Source organism: Pelobates fuscus, chromosome 7 (genome assembly GCF_036172605.1).
Source record: "Pelobates fuscus isolate aPelFus1 chromosome 7, aPelFus1.pri, whole genome shotgun sequence".
NCBI lineage: Eukaryota > Metazoa > Chordata > Amphibia > Anura > Pelobatidae > Pelobates > Pelobates fuscus.
In genome coordinates, this window is record NC_086323.1 from 81,909,650 (window position 1) to 81,934,246 (window position 24,597).

At 44.3% G+C, this 24,597-nt stretch overlaps 1 protein-coding gene across 1 annotated transcript in view; it reads right to left on the reverse strand.

Annotated features, from left to right (window-relative positions):
- Positions 1-19,879, reverse strand: part of LOC134567962 (putative ferric-chelate reductase 1) — a 31,772-nt gene extending 11,893 nt beyond the window's left edge. Inside the window, exons 1-3 of the mRNA XM_063426141.1 lie at positions 19,795-19,879; positions 9,883-10,084; positions 7,710-7,849 (exon numbers count right to left, since the gene is read on the reverse strand). Coding sequence (XP_063282211.1) covers positions 7,710-7,849; positions 9,883-10,084 — 342 coding nt within the window. The 5' untranslated portion in view covers positions 19,795-19,879. The remainder of the gene's footprint in view (positions 1-7,709; positions 7,850-9,882; positions 10,085-19,794) is intronic.
- Between the last annotated feature and the right edge of the window lie 4,718 nt (positions 19,880-24,597).

Genomic DNA, 24,597 nt, shown 5'->3' on the forward strand with positions numbered 1-24,597 from the left:
ATTTCCTGTCCTATTGTGTTTTTATACCCCACCTCCTATAGACTGTAAGCTCGTTTGAGCAGGGTCCTTTTCATGCCATTGTTCCTTTAAGTTTTCTTGTAATTGTCCTATTTATAGTTAAATCCCCTCCCCCTTATAATTTTGTAAAGCGTTCCGGAATCTGTTGGCGCTATATGAATGGCAATAATAATAATAATAATAATAATAATAATAATAATAGCTACTGTTTTGTAAATAGTGACTGGGTAAGTTTACCACTGTGAATTTTGTTCGCTGTAGTAAACATGTTATTATTAGAGATGTCCCGAATAGTTCGCTGGCGAATAGTTCCTGGCGAACATAGCTTGTTCGCGTTCTCCACGGCGGGCTAACATATGCGATGTTCGGTCCGCCCCCCTATTCGTCATCATTGAGTAAACTTTGACCCTGTACCTCACAGTCAGCAGACACATTCCAGCCAATCAGCAGCAGACCCTCCCTCCCACACCCTCCCACCTCCTGGACAGCATCCAATGAGAGGAGGGACAGTGTAGCTGCTGCTGGTTTAATAGGGAAATCGATAGCTAGGCTAGTGTATTCAGTGTCCACTACTGTCCTGAAGGACTCATCTGATCTCTGCTGTAAGGACAACACCCCAAAAAGCCCTTTTTAGTGCTAGAACATCAGTCTGCTTTTTTTTTCCTTTTTCCTGTGTAATCTAATTGCAGTTGCCTGCCTGCCAGCGTGTGTGTCAGGCTTAACAGCGTATACTGTGCCCACTTGCCCAGTGCCGCCACTCATATCTGGTGTCACAATAGCTTGCATTTAAAAAAAAAAAAAAAAAAAAAAATTTGACTGTAATATAATAGCAGTCAGTTTCCTTCACACGTGTGCGTTTCAGGGCCTGCCAGTGCACAGTGTCACATCAGTGCAACTTATATCTGGTGTAACAGTAGTGTACATTAAAAAAAAAAAAAAAAAATTGACTGTAATAGATTGAATAGCAGTTAGTTGTCTACTCTGCCAACTTCTGCCAGTGAACTGTGCCATTCATATCTGTTGTCACAGTAGCTTGCACGCATAGTACCACTAATCCCCCAAAAAATGACAGGCAGAGGCAGGCCAACCCCGCAGGGGCCGTCGTGGTCGTGGTGCTGTGATTCCCTTTGGCCCTAGAATAATGCCCAGTTTTCAGAGGCCACGTACCCTGAACTCGAAAAGTTCTGAGGACATCGTTGACTGGCTAACACAGGACACCCAATCTTCTACAGCTTCCGCTCGGAACCTTGACGCACCATCCTCCTCCAGCATAGCTTCGGTCACCTCTCAAGTTACCACTCGCCCGCCTGCCGCCACCACCAACACTAGCACCACAGCCGCTTCACTTGATCTGTCAGAGGAGTTATTTACACATCAGTTGGAAGAAATGAGTTAAGTGCAACCATTATTGCCAGACGATGTAGAGAACAGGGATATGTCTCAGTCAGGCAGCATTACACACATGGATGTACGGTGTGATGATGATGATGTTGTACCTGCTGCTGCTTCCTTTGCTGAGTTGTCAGATACAAGTGAAGCGGTTGATGATGCCGATGCATCCGTAGATGTCACGTGGGTGCCTGCTAGAAGAGAAGAAGAACAGGGGGAAAGTTCAGATGGGGAGACAGAGAGGAGGAGGAGACGAGTTGGAAGCAGGGGGAGGTCGTTGCAAGGAGCTAGTGGCACAGTCAGACAGCATGCACAGTCAGACGGGTCAGCAAGACAGCACGCCAATCAACGCATGCTGTTGCCACCACCAGAATGCCGTCATTGCAGAGCTCAGCAGTGTGGCATTTTTTTGTGTGTCTGCCTCTGACAACAGCGATGCCATTTGCAACCTCTGCCAAAAGAAACTGAGTCGTGGGAAGTCCAACACCCACCTAGGTACAACTGATTTGCGAAGGCACATGATCGCACATCACAAACACCTATGGGATCAACACATGAGTACAAGCAGCACACAAACTCAAAGCCGCCATCCTCCTCCTGGTCCAGTATCTTCAGCCACGTCAACCACTGCTGTCCTCCTTGCCCCCTGTCAACCATCCGCCACTCCGTCTCTCGTCTTGAGCAGTTCCTGCTCATCTGCCCACAGTCAGGTGTCTGTCAAGGACATGTTTGAGCGTAAGAAACCAATGTCACAAAGTCACCCCCTTGCCGGCATCTGACAGCTGGCTTGTCTGAACTCTTAGCCCGCCAGCTTTTACCATACAAGCTGGTGGAGTCTGAGGCATTCCAAAAATTTGTAGCTGTTGAGACACCGCAGTGGAAGGTACCCGGCCGAAATTTCTTTGCACAAAAGGCAATCCCCAACCTGTACTCGATTGTGCAAAAGGAAGTAATGGCATGTCTGGCACACAGTTTTGGGGCAAGGGTCCATCTGACCACTGATACCTGGTCTGCAAAGCATAGTCAGGGCAGGTCTATCACCTACACTGCGCATTGGGTAAACCTGCTGATGGCTGCCAAGCATGGAATGCGTGGCTCTGCAGAGGAGTTGGTGACACCGCCACGACTTGCAGGCAGGCTTGCTGCCACCTCCTCTACTCCTTCTACTCCATCCTCTTGCATAACCTCCTCGGCTGAGTCCTCTTCTGCTGCTGCGTCTTGCTCCACATCAACGGCACCCCCCCCAGCTCCCCAGGTACTATTCCACATCCCGGATACGACAGTGTCACGCCGTCTTGGGGTTGACTTGCCTGAAAGCAGAGAGTCACACCGGACCAGCACTCCTGTCCGCCCTGAACCACAGGTGGATCAGTGGCTGACTCCGCACCAACTGGAGATCGGCAAAGTGGTTTGTGACAACAGAAGAAATTTGTTGGCGGCATTGAATTTGGGCAAGTTGACACATGTGCCGTGCATGGCACATGTGTGTATTCTGATCGTACAACGCTTTGTGCATAAGTACCCAGGCTTACAGGACGTCCTGAAGCAGGCCAGGAAGGTGTGTGACCATTTCAGGCGTTCCTACACGGCCATGGCGAACTTTTCAGATATCCAGCGGCGAAACAACATGCCAGTGAGGCGCTTGATTTGCGACAGCCCGACACGTTGGAATTCAACACTCCTAATGTTCGACCGCCTGCTCCAACAAGAAAAAGCCGCTAACGACTATTTGTATGACTGGGGTGCTAGGACAGCCTCTGCGCAGCTGGGAATTTTTTTGCCACGTTACTGGACACTCATGCGCAATGCCTGTAGGCTCATGCGTCCTTTTGAGGAGGTGACAAACCTAGTCAGTCGCACCGAAGGCACCATCAGCGACATCATACCATTTGTTTTCTTCCTGGAGCGTGCCCTGCGAAGAGTGCTGGGTCAGACCGTAGATGAGCGTGAAGAGGAAGAGGAAGCGTTGTGGTCAGGGCAGGTCTATCACCTACACTGCGCATTGGGTAAACCTGCTGATGGCTGCCAAGCATGGAATGCGTGGCTCTGCAGAGGAGTTGGTGACACCGCCACGACTTGCAGGCAGGCTTGCTGCCACCTCCTCTACTCCTTCTACTCCATCCTCTTGCATAACCTCCTCGGCTGAGTCCTCTTCTGCTGCTGCGTCTTGCTCCACATCAACGGCACCCCCCCAGCTCCCCAGGTACTATTCCACATCCCGGATACGACAGTGTCACGCCGTCTTGGGGTTGACTTGCCTGAAAGCAGAGAGTCACACCGGACCAGCACTCCTGTCCGCCCTGAACCACAGGTGGATCAGTGGCTGACTCCGCACCAACTGGAGATCGGCAAAGTGGTTTGTGACAACAGAAGAAATTTGTTGGCGGCATTGAATTTGGGCAAGTTGACACATGTGCCGTGCATGGCACATGTGTGTATTCTGATCGTACAACGCTTTGTGCATAAGTACCCAGGCTTACAGGACGTCCTGAAGCAGGCCAGGAAGGTGTGTGACCATTTCAGGCGTTCCTACACGGCCGTGGCGCACTTTTCAGATATCCAGCGGCGAAACAACATGCCAGTGAGGCGCTTGATTTGCGACAGCCCGACACGTTGGAATTCAACACTCCTAATGTTCGACCGCCTGCTCCAACAAGAAAAAGCCGCTAACGACTATTTGTATGACTGGGGTGCTAGGACAGCCTCTGCGCAGCTGGGAATTTTTTTGCCACGTTACTGGACACTCATGCGCAATGCCTGTAGGCTCATGCGTCCTTTTGAGGAGGTGACAAACCTAGTCAGTCGCACCGAAGGCACCATCAGCGACATCATACCATTTGTTTTCTTCCTGGAGCGTGCCCTGCGAAGAGTGCTGGGTCAGACCGTAGATGAGCGTGAAGAGGAAGAGGAAGCGTTGTGGTCAGGGCAGGTCTATCACCTACACTGCGCATTGGGTAAACCTGCTGATGGCTGCCAAGCATGGAATGCGTGGCTCTGCAGAGGAGTTGGTGACACCGCCACGACTTGCAGGCAGGCTTGCTGCCACCTCCTCTACTCCTTCTACTCCATCCTCTTGCATAACCTCCTCGGCTGAGTCCTCTTCTGCTGCTGCGTCTTGCTCCACATCAACGGCACCCCCCCCAGCTCCCCAGGTACTATTCCACATCCCGGATACGACAGTGTCACGCCGTCTTGGGGTTGACTTGCCTGAAAGCAGAGAGTCACACCGGACCAGCACTCCTGTCCGCCCTGAACCACAGGTGGATCAGTGGCTGACTCCGCACCAACTGGAGATCGGCAAAGTGGTTTGTGACAACAGAAGAAATTTGTTGGCGGCATTGAATTTGGGCAAGTTGACACATGTGCCGTGCATGGCACATGTGTGTATTCTGATCGTACAACGCTTTGTGCATAAGTACCCAGGCTTACAGGACGTCCTGAAGCAGGCCAGGAAGGTGTGTGACCATTTCAGGCGTTCCTACACGGCCATGGCGCACTTTTCAGATATCCAGCGGCGAAACAACATGCCAGTGAGGCGCTTGATTTGCGACAGCCCGACACGTTGGAATTCAACACTCCTAATGTTCGACCGCCTGCTCCAACAAGAAAAAGCCGCTAACGACTATTTGTATGACTGGGGTGCTAGGACAGCCTCTGCGCAGCTGGGAATTTTTTTGCCACGTTACTGGACACTCATGCGCAATGCCTGTAGGCTCATGCGTCCTTTTGAGGAGGTGACAAACCTAGTCAGTCGCACCGAAGGCACCATCAGCGACATCATACCATTTGTTTTCTTCCTGGAGCGTGCCCTGCGAAGAGTGCTGGGTCAGACCGTAGATGAGCGTGAAGAGGAAGAGGAAGCGTTGTGGTCACCATCACCACCAGAAACAGCCTTATCAGCATCGCTTGCTGGACCTGCGGCAACGCTGGAAGAGGATTGTGAGGAAGAGGAGTCCGAGGAGGAATGTGGCTTTGAGGAGGAGGAGGAAGACCAACCACAACAGGCATCCCAGGGTGCTCGTTGTCACCTATCTGGTACCCGTGGTAATGTACGTGGCTGGGGAGAAGAACATACCTTCAGTGAGATCACTGAGGATGAGGAACGGGACATGAGTAGCTCGACATCCAACCTTGTGCAAATGGGGTCTTTCATGCTGTCGTGCCTGTTGAGGGACCCTCGTATAAAAAGGCTGAAGGAGAATGACCTGTACTGGGTGTCCACGCTACTAGACCCCCGGTATAAGCAGAAAGTGCCTGAAATGTTACCGAATTACCACAAGTCGGATAGGGTGCAGCAGTCCAAAATAAATTAAAAAGTATGCTTTACACAGCATATAAAGGTGATGCCACAGCACAATGGAAATCTAACAGGGGAAGAGGTGAAAGTAATCCTCCTCCTCCCACGACCACGCCGGCAAGGACAGGACGCTTTAAAGACGTGTTGTTGATGGAGGACATGCAGAGCTTTTTTAGTCCTACGCATTGCCACAGCCCTTCGGGGTCCACCCTCAGAGAACGACTCGACCGACAGGTAGCAGACTACCTCGCCTTAACTGCAGATATGGACACTCTGAGAAGCGATGAACCCCTTAACTACTGGGTGTGCAGGCTTGACCTGTGGCCTGAGCTCTCCCAATTTGCGATAGAACTTCTGGCCTTCCCCGCTTCAAGTATCCTGTCAGAAAGGACCTTCAGTGCAGCAGGAGGTATTGTCACTGAGAAGAGAAGTCGCCTAGGTCAAAAAAGTCTAGATTACCTCACCTTTATTAAGATGAATGAGGGATGGATCCCGAAGGGACTGACAGTGGGCGATACATTCAACTAAAAAAGGCCTGATGAGGGGGACATAACAGGGATTAAACTGATAAGAATAGTACTACTTAACACACCACTCCTATCTGGTGGCCCATTAGATTGCACGCGCAGTGCCCCAAATTTGAAGTAGGAGGACCGACCAATCATCTTTTTCCATATCCCGGTTCCTAAAATCGATGCCTTATATACACGTCCCCTGACAGGGTACGTAACAGGGATTAAACTGATAGGAATAGTACTACTTAACACACCTTATAATAACGCAGAGAGAGGCAATGCAGAGAGAGGAGTCTGAAGAAGAGGAGTCAGAGGAGGAAGGTGGCTTTGAGGAGGTGGAAGACCAAACACAGCAGGCATCCCAGGGGGCTTGGTGTCACCTTTCGGGGACCCTTGGTGTTGTACGTGGCTGGGTGGAGGAAGAGACCTTCAATGACATCAGTGAGGACAAGGAACGGGACATGGCTAGCTTGGTATCCAACCTTGTGCAAATGGGGAGTTTGCGGTTGTGCAAATGGACTGTTTGTGGTGCGTTAAACGGGGAGATTGGTCTGTCACTGGGAAGCGGGCGTAACCCTTACACTACCTGATCGATACAACATCATACCTGATGTTTTAAAGCACGTTATTCCAAACAATTTAGGAATGTTAGGTGATTTATGCCCTTTATGGATTAAAACCACCTCAAGACTCTGCATCAACTATGTAATTTTCCATGGGAGTTTTGCCATGGATCCCCCTCCGGCATGCCACAATCCAGGTGTTAGTCCCCTTGATACAACTTTTCCATCACTATTGTGGCCAGAAAGAGTCCCTGTGGGTTTTAAAATTCGCCTGCCTATTGAAGTCTATGGCGGTTCGCCCAGTTCGCCCATTCGCGGAAAATTCGCGTTCGTCATTCGCGAACAGAAACAGTATTACAGTATTATTCATCATGCAATATCTACTACTATACAGTGTATAATAATCCCTTCTTTTGTTGGAGCAGTAGTCATCCAGATATGCACAATAAGCATTCATACTTAGGCATGGTAGTGTCTGTGTTGTCACGCTCATGATGTAATCAACAGGCACATACAATGTCTGTGCTTTTTCCTCAGTCTCAGAAAGAAATGGGTTGTAATTCAGTAGCTATATAGTCATTGTTTAGCCACATTTGCACTGTAATTCATTTTAACATGAAGAGAATAATCTGTGTGCTTCAATACTAGTGTAACTCTGAATTACTATGAACTCATTCAATATATGTGGGATAGGTAACTGGTTGAACTTGATGTAACTGAGCTTGTCTCCAGTCTGTAATACAATATAGCACACCAGTGTATATTAAATCATACTTTCTCTCAGGGTATAGTGTGAAAGTACAAGTCTATAGATCAGACTAAAATGACCAAGCCGTAAGTATGGCGAGTTGGAGAGTTTTTAAAACTCAGCTATTTTGTAGTTAAATATTAAATGAGTAAATACTACTTTTGTCTAATTATACTCACCGCACTGGAAGTGCACGTCAACGTTTGTGCATTTGAGTTACTGGTCTCAAAAGATCCTATAGGTGTGTTACTGCTACCGGCACGAGCCTGGATCAGAAAGCCAGTGAACTGGGATCCACCAGAATTAGTGCTGAGAGTGACTGTAAAATGTTATAGATAAAGGTTATGATATATCTTTCATAAAAGCTACACAATTGTTGATTTAGTCAACAATGTTATATTTTCCTGATCAGGAATAGCGAAACATTGGATCCTCAGGCTAGCAAAGCATTATGGGAGCTGTAGTTCTACAACAGTTTTAGATCTTTGCACTAGTATTTGCTTTTATTCTGGCCAAACACGTGCAAACCAATTAGTACTGTTATTGATACTTTTTAGAATTACTATAGCATTTTATTAGAGTTCCCAAATACTGGATACTAAAAGTTTATACAAAAGAAATTCAAGAAAAAAAAATGTATTTAGCACATATTTAGAGATATGATTAGGCAGATATGAAAATACTGTAATGGTATTTTATTTTACATTTGGATTGAAAATGTTACTTTGATTGTCCCCTGATTTATTTGAATGCTAGAGGGCATTGAACCAGAAAACTGACTAATGTTCTATTTGTTCTTTTGTCCTCTAGTGGTAGTTTTGATTGTAACCATTTTTAAAGTTTTACTTAATATTGAAAACATCTCCCCTTATACTTTTCCATCAAAATGGCTGTAAGAGCATTATAGGAGATGAAGTCCACGACATCTTGAGTATCGAAGGTTACCTACCCCTGGACTAGAGTCTCCATGCATAATTATAATTAATATATTTGACAGGCTGGAGAGTTAACATTTGATCATAAAATATATTTCAGAATATTGGACACAGTTTTTACCCACCACTTTGCAAAGACCCGGGAGGGAGACCTTTGATCTCCCTTACCATGTGTATGTAAGGGCTCCAGACCACTGTGGCTTCGGCCCATTATACGTGTAGGGGTTGTATCCCTCTGATGGTGGGCCTTGTGCATGATAAATTATATATGGTACAGGCCTTAGAGTAGCAAAAAAAACCTCAAATGATTTCGTGATTCTTGCTTTGACAACTAAAAGATCTATTAAATCTATGTGTGAATATTTGACTTTGGTTTATTTGTGCCTGTGGTTCTCACTCATTTTTTAGATGGATAGGAATCCAAAAGCTTTTCAGACGAACTTGTAAGTGTAACTTTTCCATTTTGTTTAGATAAAAAATATAGTACAATAGAAGCAACAACACTCATGCTTAGTAATCCTCTGGGAGATATAGGAGAATGAGGATTGGATGAGAGTTCTCAGCAACTTCCTGGATGACACTAGTTAACCCCTTAAGGACACATGACGTGTGTGACACGTCATGATTCCCTTTTATTCCAGAAGTTTGGTCCTTAAGGGGTTAAGGAGATGACCATGGAATTTCGGAAAATGATGATCCTTCGTTTATTTTATTTTTTCATATTTCTAATTTAATTTTCAATGCATTATCTTTACACTAGCATCCTTTAATATATCAGGCCCTGGGGAGATAGCGCAGCTAAGCGGACAAGGGCACATGTAGGAATGTGGGGATAGATGCATGGGATTGGTTGAGAAAGAGTGTGTGGGTGGGATTATGTTCTGTGTAAGTTAGTGTGGGGGAGGTCTTACCTCAGTGCCACTTGGGATTCGGGCCAGCAAACAGCTTCCCTCCCGCCCACCCTATTGGTATATTTCGTCGCAGCTAGCCGGGGGTATGTCCTTGCCAATTGAGTTTGAGGGGTTACGTTTAAGTATATGGAATGAGATGAACACGTTTTTAAGGTCTAAACCTCCCCTGCTTCAAAGGTTTAACATTAGGTTGCCTGAGGTCTCGTGCCCATCGAGCATGGATAGGTCGGCTGATGGCGGGCGATTCCCTAGTACGTACATACATGTGCCTCTATGACATTGCTAATTTAACCAACATTATCGAAAACTAAATATATACATTGTATTAGTAGATGTCATATAATCAGTAAGCTAAGTACTCACACTGATGCCTGCCTATGTAGTGCAAAATGCAAAAGAAAACAAATGACTATGTTATGAACATTGCTTTGGAACCAAATATTGAAAGCAAACTAAAACTACATTAACAGGTAGCAATAGTACAACTGTGTGCAAATCAGATTTACCTGTAATCCTCTCTCCTGAACTGTACGTGCATTTAGAAAGTCCCACAGTATAAGGGGCGCTGCTTGTTTGAGCTGATGCTCCATGAGTTGGAATCATTGAGGTGCATGAACCCTCTATACCCTGTCCACTGGGATAGGCAGTAATACAGAGAGGAAAGAGCAATGCCATTATGAACAGTACGTTCTGTAAATATGGGTCCATCTGGTAGGAAAAGCAGACAGTTCTGTAAACGAATATTATTTCTCTCATATTATTCACGAGATGCATTTTACCATTACACTTCTTTACTCTTACAGTAATTGCAATGTAGATATCCATTAAAAGGTAAAATGATTAATTCAGATATTAGCTCCAACTTTATTTGCAATTTGTACATAATAAAGTAAGGAACAGTCATGGTTGGATTTTTTATACCCCACCCTCTGATACTCTCTAGTCAAATAAAAGGTTACTTTCCTGCTACACACTGATTAGCCATGTAATAAATATTGTATATTGTGTACATTATATAGTATATATTGTTTATAGGCTTGGTGTTCTGCATATGTAGCTGTACATTTCCCTGTAGAATTATCATATATGTTTCTCAATCACAGTGCTCCAATGTATACTTTTAGTTATGAGAAACTTTGTTTTTGCAGTTAGAATTCTGAGTATACTCCAACTCAATAGACAAAAAAAGGATACAGTAATATACAGTGGATTTATGTTATGCACATGAAGATCTGAAGCATGGCCCCACTACACTTGAGTGACTGCACAAACAGCGTGTGTGCTCTGTACAACACAATTCCTGTCCATTGGACTGAGCCCCTACTGCTCCAAAAAACAAAACGGACACACACTCATTCTTTACTATGCTACCCAAGATTAAATTTCGTTATTAAATTATGTCAACAGGCAGATTTGGTAGCCAGCAGATACAGTTTCTTCTGGATAACTCAGAATCAGGGCCGGCGCTACCATTAAGGCAGACTAGGCAGCCGCCTAGGGCGCCCCTTGGGAAGGGGCGCCGCCAGGAGCGCCGGCCCCCCTAATGCTGCAGCCGCCCGAGCGCTCTGTAGAGCGCCTCTGGTGGCTGCAGCTTCGCCCGGGCTGGTGCGTCCATGAGGGCGCACCGCCCGGGCGCAGCATGAGGAGAGGGGCTGACAGGAGGGAAGCGCTCAGCGCTCCCTCCTGTCACTCCCTCAATGTAGCGTGGCCGAGCCCTGTATGATCCGCCGGTACAGGGAGCATCTGTCTCCTGTACCCGGACGGACTAACAGGAAGTGAACACTGAGTGTTCACTTCCTTTTAGTCCGGCCGGGTACAGGAAACAAAAGCTCCCTGTACCCGCGGACAGTACAGAGCTCGGCCACGCTACAACATAGGTAGGGGAGGGGGGGGGGGGATAAAGGGAGGGGGGGGGGAGAAATAACTGGAGCGGGAGGGGGGGGGAGAAAAATGGAGAGGGAGGGAGGGGGGAGAAATAAATGGAGGGGGGAGGAAATAAATGGAGAGGGAGGGAGGGGGGGCAGGAGAAATAAATGGAGGGGGGGGAAATAAATGGAGAGGGAGGGAGGGGGGGCAGGAGAAATAGAGGGAGGGAGGGGGGGGGAATAAATGGAGAGGGAGGGAGGTGGGGAAATAAATGTAGAGGGAGGGAAATAAATGGAGAGGGGGGGGCAGGAGAAATAAATGGAGAGAGAGGGGGGGAGGAGAAATAAATGGAGAGGGGGGGAGAAATAAATGGAGAGGGAGGGGGGAGAGAAATAAATGGACAGGGAGGGGGGGAGAAATAAATGGACAGGGAGGGGGGGAATAAATGGACAGGGAGAATAAATGGACAGGGAGGGGGGGATAAATGGACAGGGAGGGGGGGATAAATGGACAGGCAGGGTGGGGGGAATAAATTGAAAGGGGGGGAAATAAATTGACAAGGTGGGGGGGGAAGTAATTGACAGGGAGTGGAATTGACGGGGTTAGGAGGGGGAATGAGAGTGGGGAGGGGAGAAGAGAGTGACACGCAGGGGGGAAGAGAGTGACAAGGGAGGGGGGAGAAGAGAGGGACAAGGGAGGGGGGAGAAGAGAGGGACAAGGGAGGGGGGAGAAGAGAGGGACAAGGGAGGGGAGAAGAGAGGGACAAGGGGGGGAGAAGAGAGGGACAAGGGGGGGAGAAGAGAGGGACAAGGGGGGGAGAGAAGAGAGGGACAAGGGGGGGAGAGAAGAGAGGGACAAGGGGGGAGAGAAGAGAGTGACGAGGGGTGGGAGAGAAGAGAGTGACGAGGGGGGGAGAGGGGAGAAGAGAGTGACAAGGGAGGAGGGAGAGATTGACATCCATCACACACACACAATGCACCCCTTGCACACAGAAAAACACACAATGAATTACACACACAGACACACACACACAAGCAATTCAACCCTTACATACAATGCATCCCTTACACACACAGAAACACACAATGCATTCCTTACACACACTCAATGCATTCCTTACACACACTCAATGCACCCCTTACACACACTCAATGCACCCCTTACAGACGCACACACTGCATCCCGTACATACACAGAAACACACATTGCAGCCCTTACACATACAAACACAGATTCACACAATGCATTCCTTACTCACATATCAGGACATCCCCTACTCCTGTGAACAAACTATTTGGTGGAACATGAAGGTGGACCCTGGGGCCCAGACCATGAGCTGTGTAAAGGGCCTTTAAAAAAATGGAGCTGCTTTCCGTTCTCCCAGAACACAAACAGCCTCCAGAGAGCCTGTTCTACACCAGACGAGTGGAGCCAGACTGCAGCTAGAGCCCATCACCATCCTCATCTGATTGTAAGTAGGCAATCTAGTATATTATTCGTGGCACTAATCTCTAATTTACCTCACATTAAAGGGACACTTTAGTCCCCAGAACCACTGCAGCTTAATGTAGTGGTTCTGGTGTCTATAGCCTGTCCCTGCAGGCCTTTTAATGTAAACACGGCGGCACTGCAGCACTTGCGTTAGTTAACATGGGGCATTGTGATGTCATATGGGGGGGGGGGGGGGCGACAAACTTTACTTTTGCCTAGGGCGGCAAAAATCCTTGCACCGGCCCTGCTCAGAATATGTATATGACCTCAGTTTCGAGCAATTTAACAAATAGTCATCTCTAGCTCTAGACTTTATCTCTAAACAATTTCAGATGACTGAGAAGGGGTTACTTTTGGTGGCAGACAATGCATATAGAGGTAAAGACTTCACTCGGAAAATGTCTATTATACATGGACACTGCCAGTGCATCGATGACTCCGAGCTGGCAAGCCTGTTCAATATCCAAAAACTACAAAGAAAGGATCCAGGTAGGTGTAATCGCAGACTTTAATAGGAATTAGGTATAGGAGATAATGTTTTGGTGCACACCGTGGCTTTTGGAAATGGATAGTGAACATTCTCCAACATTTTGCTTATCTTGAAGACTGATCCTACAGTCAAAACAAATAAGTTATCATGATATCTCACAACCTACCAGTTTTGGAAGATGCTGCATGTCCGAATCGCACAATATGAGATAATTCTCTCTATTGCTTTCAATTGTGTAGACAAGAGGAATACCCTATATGTAAAACTTTGAAAAAGACCAAGTACATTTACTGTCTCTCAGTGGCTTATGGCTTTACACCAGACTAAACACTCCCCAAAAAGCCTCTTTCACTGAGAGGCATACAGTAAAATCTTAATGAAATGGTATTTGGGCCCTTATGAACTATCACAAATCTATAAAAATGTAGACCCTAGCTGATGGAGATGTGGGAAAGCTATAGGATCTCTTACACATATTTTTGGGACTGCAACAGCTAACAGCAGTAGTGATGTCTCGAACATAAAATTTTCGGTTCGCGAACGGCGAACGCGAACTTCCGCAAACGTTCGCGAACTGGCGAACCGGGCGAACCGCCATAGACTTCAATGGGCAGGCGAATTTTAAAACCCACAGGTACTCTTTCTGGCCACAATAGTGATGGAAAAGTTGTTTCAAGGGGACTAACACCTGGACTGTGGCATACCGGAGGGGGATCCATGGCAAAACTCCCATGGAAAATTACACAGTTGATGCAGTCTGGTTTTAATCCATAAAGGGCATAAATCACCTAACATTCCTAAATCACAATGGGTATGGATTGACACCTGACAAATGACATATTGACACCTTGACATATGGATTGACACCTGTCCTCAGAGACAGGGGGAACAGTCCCTTTTCTGCTCTGTGTCAGTGAGTATCAGGGATCCTTAGGATAGTTGTCAATCCATATCTGCCAAGTGACCCTATGTAGGGGGAACAGTCCCTAGTCTGCTCTGTGTCAGTGTCTGGGGGGAGTATCTGCAGTAATACAGAGTGTCTGGAGGGAGTATCTGCAGTAACACAGGGTGTCTGGAGGGAGTATCTGCAGTAACACAGGGTGTCTGGAGGGAGTATCTGCAGTAACAGAGTGTCTGGAGGGAGTATCTGCAGTAACACAGAGTGTCTGGGGGGAGTATCTGCAGTAACACAGAGTGTCTGGGGGGAGTATCTGCAGTAACACAGAGTGTCTGGAGGGAGTATCTGCAGTAACACAGGGTGTCTGGGGGGAGTATCTGCAGTAACACAGAGTGTTTGGGGGGAGTATCTGCAGTAACACAGGGTGTCTGGAGGGAGTATCTGCAGTAACATATGGTGTCTCGAGGGAGTATCTGCAGTAACACAGAGTGTCTGGGGGGAGTATCTGCAGTAACACAGAGTGTCTGGGGGGAGTATCTGCAGTAACACAGAGTGTCTGGGGGGAGTATCTGCAGTAACACAGAGTGTTTGGGGGGAGTATCTGCAGTAACACAGGGTGTCTGGAGGGAGTATCTGCAGTAACATATGGTGTCTTGAGGGAGTATCTGCAGTAACACAGAGTGTCTGGAGGGAGTATCTGCAGTAACACATAGTGTCTGGGGGGAGTATCTGCAGTAACACAGAGTGTCTGCGGGGAGTATCTGCAGTAACACAGAGTGTCTGGAGGGAGTACCTGCAGTAACACAGAGTGTCTGGAGGGAGTACCTGCAGTAACACAGTGTCTGGAGGGAGTGTCTGCAGTAACACAGAGTGTCTGGAGGGAGTATCTGCAGTAACACAGAGTGTCTGGGGGAGTATCTGCAGTAACACAGAGTGTCTGCGGGGAGTATCTGCATTAACACAGAGTGTCTGGAGGGAGAACCTGCAGTAACACAGAGTGTCTGGAGGGAGTATCTGCAGTAACACAGAGTGTCTGGGGGGAGTATCTGCAGTAGCACAGAGTGTCTGGGGGGAGTATCTGCAGTAGCACAGAGTGTCTGCGGGGAGTATCTGCAGTAACACAGAGTGTCTGGAGGGAGTACCTGCAGTAACACAGAGTGTCTGGAGGGAGTATCTGCAGTAACACAGAGTGTCTGGGGGGTATCTGCAGTAACACAGAGTGTCTGGATGGAGTATCTGCAGTAACACAGAGTGTCTGGAGGGAGTATCTGCAGTAACACAGAGTGTCTGGAGGGAGTATCTGCAGTAACACAGGGTGTCTGGAGGGAGTATCTGCAGTAAAACAGAGTGTCTGGAGGGAGTATCTATCTGCAGTAACACAGAGTGTCTGGGGGGTATCTGCAGTAACACAGAGTGTCTGGAGGGAGTATCTGCAGTAACACAAAGTGTCTGGAGGGAGTATCTGCAGTAACACAGAGTGTCTGGAGGGAGTATCTGTAGTAACACAGGGTGTCTGGAGGGAGTATCTGCAGTAACACAGAGTGTCTGGGGGGAGTATCTGCAGTAACACAGAGTGTCTGGAGGGAGTATCTGCAGTAACACAGAGTGTCTGGAGGGAGTATCTGCAGTAACACAGAGTGTCTGGGGGGAGTATCTGCAGTAACACAGAGTGTCTGCGGGGAGTATCTGCATTAACACAGAGTGTCTGGAGGGAGAACCTGCAGTAACACAGAGTGTCTGGAGGGAGTATCTGCAGTAACACAGAGTGTCTGGGGGGAGTATCTGCAGTAGCACAGAGTGTCTGCGGGGAGTATCTGCAGTAACACAGAGTGTCTGGAGGGAGTACCTGCAGTAACACAGAGTGTCTGGAGGGAGTATCTGCAGTAACACAGAGTGTCTGGGGGGTATCTGCAGTAACACAGAGTGTCAGGATGGATTATCTGCAGTAACACAGAGTGTCTGGAGGGAGTATCTGCAGTAACACAGAGTGTCTGGAGGGAGTATCTGCAGTAACACAGGGTGTCTGGAGGGAGTATCTGCAGTAAAACAGAGTGTCTGGAGGGAGTATCTATCTGCAGTAACACAGAGTGTCTGGGGGGTATCTGCAGTAACACAGAGTGTCTGGAGGGAGTATCTGCAGTAACACAGAGTGTCTGGAGGGAGTATCTGTAGTAACACAGGGTGTCTGGAGGGAGTATCTGCAGTAACACAGAGTGTCTGGGGGGAGTATCTGCAGTAACACAGAGTGTCTGGAGGGAGTATCTGCAGTAACACAGAGTGTCTGGAGGGAGTATCTGCAGTAACACAGAGTGTCTGGAGGTAGTATCTGCAGTAACACAGAGTGTCTGGGGGGAGTATCTGCAGTAACACAGAGTGTCTGGAGGGAGTATCTGCAGTAACACAGAGTGTCTGGAGGGAGTATCTGCAGTAACACAGAGTGTCTGGAGGGAGTATCTGCAGTAACACAGAGTGTCTGGAGGGAGTATCTGCAATAACACAGAGTGTCTGGGGGGAGTATCTACAGTAACACCGGGTGTCTGGAGGGAGTATCTGCTTGAACACAGGGTTCTGGAGGGAGTATCTGCAGTAATACATGGTGTCTGGGGGGAGTATCTACAGTAACACAGGGTGTCTGGCGGGAGTATCTGCAGTAACACAGGGTGTCTGGGGGGAGTATCTGCAGTAACACGGAGTGCCTGGAGGGAGTATCTGCAGTAACACAGAGTGTCTGGGGGGGAGTATCTGCAGTAATACAGAATGTCTGGGGGGGGGGAGTATCTGCTTGTAACATTTATATGCACTCAAAAAAAAATTATAATAATAAATTGAAAAAAAAAATGAATGCAGCTTCCGAATGAATCTTAAATGGATGCTGTCCAGGAGGTGGGAGGGTCTGCTGCTGATTGGCTGGAATGTGTCTGCTGAATGTGAGGTACAGGGTCAAAGTTTACTCAATGATGATGAATAGGGGGCGGACCGAACATCGCATATGTTCGCCCGCCGCCGCGAATGCGAACACGCTATGTTCGCCAGGAACTATTCGCCAGCGAACCGTCCGGGACATCACTAAACAGCAGTTCTAGCAAGAAGTTGGGGTTCTTCTTAAGAGAGTAACTAAGTCTATTAGCCCATTCTGGCCAGAATACTACCTACTGCACCTTACCCAGGGACTAGCTAACATTTTCCATAAATTTGTAATTTAGAATTTTCTAATACTAGCAAAAACTAGTGTTGCTCACTGTTGAAAGTGTGAGAAGAAACTGTATATAAGAGAAGGGATACATGGGTAGATTCCCTTTTTCAGTATGAAAAGATGACATTCAGGTTACAAGGTAAATTGGATAAGCAGGAGAAACAAATGGTTAAATGTACGGGATAATTACTTAAGTCAAACATGACCGAACAAATTCTATTCAAGGACAACTAGGAATGGTATACTTTAATCTTGACCCCCATAACTGCAACTGAGTATTACATTAAACACCCCCACAGGAACCAAAATCAGTGAAATGGACCATGGTCCATTTCACAATTTACACATAGGATGAAGAGCAATGTGCTTTCTAGCTGAATTAAGTTGCTAAAAGAGCATTAAAGGACCACTATAGGCACCCAGACCACTTCAGCTCAATGAAGTGATCTGGGTGCCAGGTCCATCTAGGGTTAAACCTGCCTGCTGTAAAAATAGCCGTTTCAGAGAAACGGCTATGTTTACATATGGGTTAATCCAGCCTCTAGTGGCTGTCTCATTGACAGCCGCTAGAGCCGCTTCCGAGCTTCTCACTGTGATTTTCACAGTGAGATGCCAGCGTCCACAGGAAAGCATTGAGAATGCTTTCCTATGAGACTGGCTGAATGCGCGCGGCTCTTGCCTCGCATGCGCATTTAGCCGATGACGGCAGAAGGAGGAGATTCCCCCGGCGCTGGAAAAAGGTAGGAATTTAACCCCTTCCTTCCCCTAGAGACCGTCAGGAGGGGGACCCAGGGGGTGAGGGGGACCCAGGGACCTTATAGAGCCAGGAAAACGAGTATTTTTGCCTGGCACTAGAGTGGTCCATTAAGAGTGATCAGATTATTATAATGTAACTCACATATTGGAAATATATCATATTACTGTATTTGTTACTTCTCTTATTCACTTTTCATTTTTCTAATTATTTTGAACACATTATTATGTTAGAGAAATAAAACGCTCTATTCTATTTCCTTACTTGATAATAATAAGCTATAATAATGTCTTTCCATGTCAAACTATGGCATATGTACTATTAGGGGCTCTTTCATGTGTGTTTTTTTTCTTCTTTTGCAAAAATCAATAAAATACATACATTGGAAACCAAATCTTGAAGACTAAAAACTTTTTTCAATGACGTGATGTAATTCAACAATCCTGTATGTCCTTAACCCCTTAAGGACACATGACATGTGTGACATGTCATGATTCCATTTTATTCCAGAGGTTTGGTCCTTAAGGGGTTAAAGAAACACTATAGTCACCTAAACAACTTTAGCTAAATAAAGCAGTTTTAGTGTATAGATCATGCCTCTCAGGTTTCACTGCTCAATTCACTGCCATTTAGGAGTTAAATAACTTTGTTTCTGTTTATGCAGCCCTTGCCACGCCTCCCCTAGCTATAATTTACAGAGCCTGCATGAAAAAAATGGTTTCACTTTTAATCAGATGTAATTTACCTTAAACAATTGTATCTCTTTCTCTGTAAATTGAACTTTAATCACATACAAGAGGCTCTTGCAGGGTCTAGCAAGCTATTAACATAGCAGGGGATAAGAAAATCTTAATTAAACAGAACTTGCAATAAAGAAAGGATAAACGTTAGATGACTCTTTACAGAAGTGTTTAGGAAGGTTATTGAAGTCACATGCAGGGAGGAGTCACTAGGGTTCATAAACAAAATGATTTAATTCCTAATGGCAGAGAATTGAGCAGTGAGCCTGCAGCGGCATGTTCTATATACAATAACCGCTTCATTAAGCTAAAGTTGTTTTGGTGACTATAGTGTCCCTTTAATATGTACAGGACAAGGCTATTCTCAAAATTACTAGGTTTTGTAAACACAAAGTTTGTTGCTGTGATAAAAAAGCCAAAGCATTATTTTACTTTTAAAGGGACACTCCAAGGTGGATTTTGTCACCCATATTTATGCATTACTTATGCAAAAGGACCGTATAAGCACAACAGGAACTGACTGTAGTGATTATAGTGAAAGGATACCAAATGAAACCAGGCATTGCTGCTTCAGTCAGTTTCTGTGTCCAATATTACCACACCAACCTTTGCGTTTTTAATAGTAAAAATTCACAGAAATTGATGCTGAAGAATGCTGAAATTTTACATATATATATATATTTTTGTAATTTTTTTTTTAGTCAACTCCTTATCGACTATTAAGAACCAATGCTGTCCTTTAGAATCCTTAAATACCCTATGCCAACTAACTACCAGTGGCACAAAAAACTCTGTTGTCATAACATGAGCAGTATATTCCATGTCAGAGTGCGATCTCTAAGGACCAGCTTATTGTTATGACAACCTAGAAAGCCACTGTTCCTTAAATACATAATTTCCCTTTAAATAAGGATAAACAGAAGCATGCTACCCGCTTCAATTCTCAATGGCTTTACAGTTTTTAGAAAACATTATAATTTTCCTACCTTATGATTAGAAGAGCAGGTAGATAGGTTTGTTGTACAGGTAACCTGCCTCAGGTGTTGTGCCGCTGCCAGCTAGCTGCTCTTAATTAATAAGAATCAATCAGCAGTCATGGGGAGGGGCTGGTATGTTCTCTCAGGCATTATACTTTTCAGGAAATGAACATTAGGAGCACACATGCAAATCCTCTAGTCTAGAGACAGGTGTTTTCTAAGGTAGTGACAATGAATTAAAATTTCGTCGCAGTTTTTACTTAGATAAGCAACTCAGTGGATGTAAGTAAAAACCTTATTTTTATCCCCTAAATTTCCAAGTTGCAGCAACCTTATCATCATAAGGCGCTTCTCGAGTGTAACTATAAAAATGCACACACTTACAAACAATCATCCACATATGAACATATTTACACATGTTAACCCTCTTTAGTATATTTTTACATATGTTAAACCTCAAACATTCAGGTACACACTCACACACACACACTGACCCTCACATATGTATACACACACATACACACACACACACTGACCCTCACACATGTATACACACACACTGACCCTCACACATTTATACACACACACTGACCCTCACACATGTATACACATACAGGGTTATTCACTAACGCCTGCAATATCCAGACAATGTTCACATTATTTAACAGTGCCCAGATTTTATGTAACTCCGAATGAGCATGAATTTGGTCCCAATATGTACAAGACTTAAAGGATCACTATAGTGTTAAACCCACCATTTAGGTGGCTCGCACCCCCTTAACCCAGCTCGGCTCCCTTTTTAGCCAATCCAATGTTTTCAATAGGGAAAGCATTGGATTAGCTAAAATCGGCACAGAGCGGGGCCAAATGCCATTTTGGCCAATCAGGACCTCTTCATAAAGATGCATTGAATCAATGCATCTCAAGGAGGAAAATTCAGCGTCTCCATGCAGAGTGTGAGGACGCTGAACGGCAGGGCTTCTTACTGTGCAGCCCTGAGCAAGGAAGCCCCTCCAGTGGCCATCTAAGGAGTGGCCACTTGGAGGTGTCCCTAGGGGCAATATAAGCACTGCCTTTTCTCTGAAAAGGCAGTGTTTACATGAAAATGTCTGAAGCAGAACAACTACATTAAGCTGTAGTTGTTCTGGTGACTATAGTGTCCCTTTAAAGTTTCCGGACGGAAGAATCCTTCACTCAAATCGTGAAACCCAAGACCCGGATACTTAAAATCAAAGGCCAGGTTTTAACAATCAAAACTGTTTGTCTGCTACCATTGCTAGCGGGGGAGTAATTAGGGCGTTTTTTTATTTAAGTGGTTGGAATCCACCACATGATTAACTCTCGCACTGCGAAGGGTTTTTTTTCACATCTTGCCCACAGGTTGCTAGCTTGTTTTTTTTTTTTAAATAATGGTCTGCATTTCAGCCATCCAGCAGCTTTTGTCCTGAAATCTGGACAACAATCAGGCTCATTCATAGTCTGCTCCATAAAATCAAGATATTGGTAAATACTTGAATGAATTCAAACTTAAATATATACGATTTCATCCAAAACAAATTAATTTTCGCTAGTCGATTAGTTTTGGATAAAATTTGTCTGACATTTTCGGTAAGAATTTCCATTCAGTATTTAAGTAAAGGGTTATTTACTGATTTATTAACTAAGGCAGAATATGAGTATTTAACAATAATACAAGAGGAAAGTATACACACTAAAGGTGAAAAACGTATAACTGGAAGTGATCCCAGGTGTACTTCACAGCGACCTAAGAAAATATACAAATATACAAGAAAAGTGGAAACCACCCAGAATACCTTTAAATATATATAGAATAGAACGACCTGTATTCAGGTAGAATCTCCAAGAGTATGCTCTGTGTAAAAAAATCAAATAGCTAACATAGCGTAAAATAATATAATATAGGAATGTGAATGAGTAGAATATGAATGCACTCACAAACGAATGAGAAAATCAGGCCTTTCACCCACTCAGGGGTACTGTGATGGATATGAGATGAGGTATCTTCCAACCAAGTATGTAAAATAAAGAAAATCAAATATGGTGAAGATTGTTACAAAATTATATAAGACACATTATTGGTCGCACTTACACATAGGAAGTATAAAAACAGCGTGTCTCCAAATAATCATGGGACTCCTGGATGGTGTTATCAAGATATCCACAATGGGAGTCCAGGAGCAACGATATGGGTATAGCAGAAAATCTAAATAAACAAACATACGTATAAACAGTCCACAAAGAATAAATCCTACGCTTTTCGTCCGATAAGATGCTGGACTTCTTCAGGGATGTCTCTGGGTTCGTCCTTGTGGGTTTAGATAGCGTGAACAATCTCCATTCTTCCGGAATATTGGTGGTTTTGCGTGCGTTTCAATCGTGGAACGCAAAAAGGTGCCAAATGTCCGGGATTCCAGAATAATAGTTCCGGGTGTTAAGACGCATGCGCGTTCAATGATATTGAAAACATGGAAAAAACAGAAATTGAGATATTAAATACTGATAGATCATTATTTCTGGAAAATAAAAATAAAAAGGAAGACGACCATGTAACTGTTCAACAAAAATCTAAAAACAGGTTTATATATAGCAATAAAAATAAAAATAAAAATAAAGATACTAACAATAAATTTGAATTTGCCTTCATAACTCAATTTAATTATCAAGCAAAAACGATAGAAAAAGTACTCAAAAGACATTGGTACATCTTGATGAGAGATGATATTTTAAAACATGTGTTACCTGAATTCCCAATAGTCATCTACAAAAAAATCTACCAATCTAAAGAACAAATTGGCACCTAGTTTATTACCTATAGCACCTTCTTGTAATAATATTCTAAAAACGCCGATACAGGGTTTTTACAGTTGCGGCCATTGTTCGACTTGAAAATACCAAAAAAGGAAAATTAAGGATTTTGTGGGAACTTATACTAAAAAAACTTACACCATTAAAAAACATGTTCATTGCTCTTCTTCCTTTGTTATTTACTTGTTGCAATGTGGCTGTGGGGCCCAATATGTGGGCCGCACATCCAGAAAATTACACACCAGAATCTTGGAACATTTCAACAATATAAAGAAAAATAAGCTTGACCACAGTGTACCAAAACACTGCAATTCATGCCCTCTGTTTTGCTGGAATACTTTTGGAATTGACTCAGTACAATTGGGATGGAGAGGAGGAGATAAAATGCAGGAGTTAGTTAGAAAGGAGGCTTCATGGATTTTTAACCTCAAAACTCTAGATTTAGGACTAATTCAAGAAATTGACTTACAAGGTCTCATTTAAAAGTATTGTTTTCTTTGTGTTTTTCATAATTATGTATGTAAATTGTCATGTGTATAATTAATGGATCAAAATATGTACGCATGAGTATGTTGGGCATTAGTGGCTATCACTTCTATACTACTATGGTTGATTATGAATATTTTATTCATGATATTTCCTTCTTAACAATGGCTATATATGGTTATACAAATATATCTAGAACACTATGCATACACACATTGGATCAGTGTGTATAATATATTATTTTATTTTGCTTTTGGTTTTAATATATTTGGAGTTTTCTTTATTTTTTATATACTACCGATCTGTGTTTAATTTACTCTATATGTCATTTATTATTATCCCATTATATATATATATATATATATATATATATATATATTTTATATACATATTTTCTCCATGTTTAAATATGCAGTGGTGGTTCTGGTGTTATCACACTGATTTCATCCTTTCTTATTAGTCAGACATTCAGGCGTTTTCGCCATATGATTTTTGTCCTTCTTAGGTCACGGTCCTCTATGTTCACGCATGCGTCTTAGCACCCGGAACTATTATTCTGGAATCCCGGACATTTGGCGCCTTTTTGCATTCCACGATTGAAACGCACGCGAAACCACCAATATTCCGGAAGAATGGAGATTGTTCACGCTATATAAACCCACAAGGACGAACCCAGAGACATCCCTGAAGAAGTCCAGCATCTTATCGGACGAAAAGCGTAGGATTTATTCTTTGTGGACTTTTTATACGTATGTTTGTTTATTTTGATTTTCTGCTATACCCATATCGTTGCTCCTGGATGCCTATTGTGGATATCTTGATAACACCATCCAGGAGTTCCATGATTATTTGGAGACACGCTGTTTTTATACTTCCTATGTGTAAGTGCGACCAATAATGTGTCTTATATAATTTTATAAGTGGTTTCCACTTTTCTTGTATATTTAACAATAATACATACCAAAATACCGGTATATGATATTATATTTTGCCAAAAATTCACAAATTTGGCGAATTTCAATCTCAAATGTAACGTGCTATATTTGACCCTGTAACTTCCCAAAACACCATAAAACCTGTACATAGGGGGTACTGTTTTACACGTGAGACTTTGCTGAATACAAATATGTGTATTTTATTGCAGTACAAGCAAACCGTATTATGACATTGACAGTTAAAATGGCATGTAGAACTAAAAAAAATAACATTTCTTATTTTCTCCCATTTCTTTCATATTAAATTATGTTTCATAGCTAAATATTTGATATTAAATGAACGCCCTGTTTCCCCTGAATAAAATTATATATAATAAGAGGGGTGCATTTAATATGAAAGAGGTGAATTACGGTTGGACAGACATATAGCGCAAATGCCAGGTTTTGTTTACGTTTTGTTTTGTTCACAACGTGTACATTTGGCTCAGTCCTTAAGGAGTTAATACATAATAAAATAAGCTTGTGGTTAAATTTTAATAATGAAACAAGCTTTAAACATAGTAAA